Source organism: Tripterygium wilfordii, chromosome 4 (assembly GCF_013401445.1).
Source record: "Tripterygium wilfordii isolate XIE 37 chromosome 4, ASM1340144v1, whole genome shotgun sequence".
NCBI classification, from domain to species: domain Eukaryota; kingdom Viridiplantae; phylum Streptophyta; class Magnoliopsida; order Celastrales; family Celastraceae; genus Tripterygium; species Tripterygium wilfordii.
The window spans coordinates 16,034,870-16,039,170 of NC_052235.1; the positions used below are offsets into that span (position 1 = coordinate 16,034,870).

Below are 4,301 nucleotides of genomic sequence, written 5' to 3' on the forward strand. Positions count from 1 at the left end.
TCACAAAAATAAGCAAGCACCCACTTTCAGTTCATTCAGATTTCAAGACGAGACAGAGAGAAAGACAAGGAATAAGAAATACTCTCTTGACTTGGTGAATTTGGCATGTCTTCATTCATTTACATGCCTAGCCAATTAAAGAAAGCTCTACCTAATTCAATTGTTAGCCATGCATTCACAATATTCCCCTTAAAACTTCAAAATTACTCGCCAAACCAACAAAATTTTTTAATAAAATACTATCCTAAATGTTAATCGTAGTGCAAAAACCAATATTGATCATCCGAAACACTCCAATCTCAGAGGATCTCTTGTTTAATTAATTAAGCTTAAGCTAGCTCAATTTAGGATTTAAGATTTAAGATTGTTTGGATGATTTTTTTTTTGGGTGTTTTTAGCAACTCATCAATTTAGTAAGGTAGGTACACACATTGGCACAAAATGGGGATGAATGAGGAGCTAATATTATGATTTATGATAAATTGTGGGGCATACGACGAAAGATGAGGGGGGCACCATATTGTGGGTGGAGTAGCATTTGAACTGTGGGAGCATGTTGATATGTTGGGGCTAATCGAAAGGAGGAGCGTTGCAGTAGGACGGCTAATGCTAACTTGGCTTGCAAAATTGCTAGACTTTGTCCTATACAAGTCCGCACACCCAACCCAAACGGGATGAAACCCGCCTGATGCTTCACTGCGCGGGCCACACCCTTCGAGAAACGCCCCGGATTGAATTCCTTCGCATCGTTGCCCCATAGGGTCTGGTCATGATGAAGGGCTAGGATCGGCATCAAGAGCTGGGTCCCGCGTGGGACCATGTGGGTCCCCAACTCCACGTCAGCTTTGGCGCGTCTGATCATGGCAATTATAGGAGGGTACAGCCTCAGGGATTCATTGAGAATCATGGACAGCTGCAGCAACATATCATAATTCACCACCGCATAAAAAAAATATGAAATGAAATGACAAGATTGTCATTAAAGATAGCAGAGGAAAGGTGGGGGGCTTGTTTACCGTTTTGAGCTTGACAAGATCATCTTTGGAGGGTGGTAGGTCACGTGATCCGCACACCCTGAGAACCTCGTCACGTGCTAGCACTTGCCACTGTGGGTGCATAGCCAGCAGGACGGTGGTCCACGTCAGCAGATTGGATGTGGTCTGTTTGCCTGCGAAGAAAAACCCCTTGCACTCTTCCACGATGTCGTGCACGGTTATGTTGGGGGCCTGAATCATCAGTCCCAGCAAGTCCTTGGGTCCCACTCCCTCCTTGTCTAATTCGCATTGCTGCTGCTTCTTCCTGCAATCTATCACCTTCATCAATGATTTCTTTATCTCCTTGTCCAGCTTCCATGAATCTATGTTTCTCTTTGTTGGGAAAAACTTGCTGAAACCAGGAACGAAGACCTTTTGGAAAGCATCGGCTGCGAGCTCCATTTGCTGAGCTTGGAGCTTGAAAATGGCCTTGCCATCTTCATGGCTGCTCCCGAATGTTGTTCGAGTAATTACGTCTTCTGTTAAAGTCTGGAACCACTCCGAAACTTCAAGCTCCACCTCTGCCGAGGACGACATTGGTATAGATTTGTCCAACAAATCGATCACACTCTTGGCCACCACTGGCACCAGCAACTATATATATATATACATGAATATATCAAAGAAAAAAAAATGGAATCTTAATTAATTAGCTCAAAGCTAATTAAAATGACTACTTACTTTGAGATTCTCGATGTGAAAGGTGGGGGCAAGGATTTTCCTATGGTGTGCCCATTTTTCACCTTTGAGGCTTAGGAGTCCATCGCCTTCAAGCTGTTTGACAAGTGGGTGAGCCTCAATTTTCTCAAAGAATTCCGACTTGGAAGTGAAGACTTCTCTGATGAGGTCCGGATCAGAAACAGCCAGCCGGACATTGGGACCAAACCATATCAGAAATGTTGCGCCTGCAATTAATTAAATCGAATTAACATGAAAAAAAATTAATTAGTGTATTAACTAACTAGTAATTAAGAAGCAACAAAAGCAACATGTAGAGGTTAATTTTTACGTTTTACAACAAGGAAGCAAGTAAAGTATTGCAAGTTTATGAAAACAGAACATGACAACCATTAATTCAGAGAGAGGAGAACATGGATATGGAGTAGACCCTACAATACAGAGAGAGACACAGGAGCAATACAACTCACATCCCAACTTCATTATCAACAAGAAACAAAACCCTCTCTCTTTAACAGAGCAGAAAAGGAAGGAGTAAATGACAGCTGATTGTTCAGACTGTCACTGATCAGAAGATTGTGCAAAAAACGCACAACAACCTTAACTAACTTATAAATCATAAGAAAATTAACCAAAGTTTCAATTTTGATAAGAAAAGAGGAGAAAGACAGAAGTGGGAACAGTCCAAACTCTCAACTTTAGTAGCATCAAAGAGAAAATACACCCAACAAAAGCCTGAAAAGTTATGTAAAGAAGTACCTGAAACTCAGAAAAACAGGGCCTCTATAAAGTCATAAATCTTGGAGGATATGGATGATCACAAACAAAAACAACAACAACAAAGCAACATAAACAAACAAATCAACTTTAATCAATTTACGTCAAGAACCCCAAAAATTTAAACCACATTGGACACTCACTACTACTAGTTTGATTAAACCAGAGGAGAGAAACAAATATATAATAAAAATGAGTACCATAGATTTTCTTCCAGTGATGGTGGAAAGGAAGGACTCTGGGAAGAATGTTGTGAGAGAAAGACATGGGTTGAGAGGAGGCAGCCATCATCATCCCCACAAGCTCCTTCACATTTCCTATGAACAACTGATATGAGGGTCCTCTGATTCCTTGCTTTGAGAAATGCTCTTCAAACTTTCTGGGTCTCCACCATACCAATTCTACCAACTTTAACACTAGCACTAAGCCCACAAAACTCACGACTAATAGTTTAAACCACCCATAAAACAAACCAACAGGCTCCTCCATGACAGAAAGAGAGAGAGCTTTTTCTTTCACACTCGAAACAGAGTCTCTGTCCCTCTGTGTATATGCTACTCCTTATATATATATATATATAGAGAGAGAGAGAGTGGGGGAGCAGCCTTTTCTGTTTTTATTTTTTTCCCCTCTTATCTTCTTTGCTTTTGTTGGTTTACTTGTTAGCTTGCGTTGGCTTGGCCTGGCTGGCTCTTTAATACTTGAATTTTGGAGAGAGAGAGAGGGGGGTAAGCAAGACCAACGGCGTAGGGGCCGCCATTGGAATTCTAAGGGTCAACGAATGAAATTGAAAATTCATGTACAACAATAGGAAATTGAAAATTCGTGTATTAAGCATAGATTTTATCTATCTATATCTATTTTCCTTTTTTTAGGAATATCTATTTTCCTTTAATCCCTTATATTCATTTTCCTTTAAATAGACAAATATTTATTACATACATTTGTTTGAAAACACATACATCACATATATGATAACTTTTTATTGAAAATGAATATATTATTACAATTATTGGAATTTGCCTTTTAAAAAAGTTAATTCATTGTATTGTAAAAATTCAATGTATGATGCACAATCTAATTTAATTTTTATGCATGTATTATTATCATAGTGTGGATGGCCACTTCAGTTAAATCCCTTATATAAATTTTTCTTTAAAGAGAAGAATATTTATTATATACATTAGTCTTAAAACAAATACATCACATATATGATCACTTTTTAATAAAAATGAATCTATTATTATAATTATTGGAATTTGCCTTTTAAAAAATTAATTCATTGTATTATAAAAATTCAATGGATGATACACAATTTAATTTAATTTCTATGCATATATTATCATCATAGTATGGATGACCACATTAGTCTAATCCCTTGTATCGAATTTTCTTTTAAATAGAAGAATATTTATTGCATATACATGTCTTAATTCAAACACATACATCGTATATATGATCACTTTTTAATAAAAATGAATATATCATTACGATTAATATAATTTGCCTTGTAAAAAAGTTAATTCATTGTATTGTAAAAATTCAATGGATGATATACAATCTAATTTAATTTCTATGCATGTATTATTATCATAGTATGGATGACCTCATGAGTTTAATTTCTTATATCAAATTTTCTTTTAAATTGATGAATATTTATTGCATACATCTGTCTTAAAATACACACATCACATATAGGATCACTTTGTAATAAAATGAATATATTATTACAATTAATGGAATTTGCCTTTTAAAAAAGTGAATTCATTGTATCGTAAAAATTCAATTGATGATACACAATCTAATTAATTT

The 4,301-nt window shown here is 36.5% G+C and overlaps 1 protein-coding gene across 1 annotated transcript; it reads right to left on the bottom strand.

Moving 5' to 3' along the window:
- On the bottom strand, positions 1-3,120 carry LOC119996561 (cytochrome P450 734A1-like). Its single transcript, XM_038843236.1, has 4 exons — positions 2,690-3,120; positions 1,716-1,939; positions 1,017-1,628; positions 1-913 (listed from the first exon to the last, which is right to left on the bottom strand). The coding sequence occupies exons 1-4, from the start codon at positions 2,976-2,978 to the stop codon at positions 473-475; spliced, it is 1,566 nt and encodes a 521-aa protein (XP_038699164.1). The 5' UTR covers positions 2,979-3,120; the 3' UTR covers positions 1-472.
- Between the last annotated feature and the right edge of the window lie 1,181 nt (positions 3,121-4,301).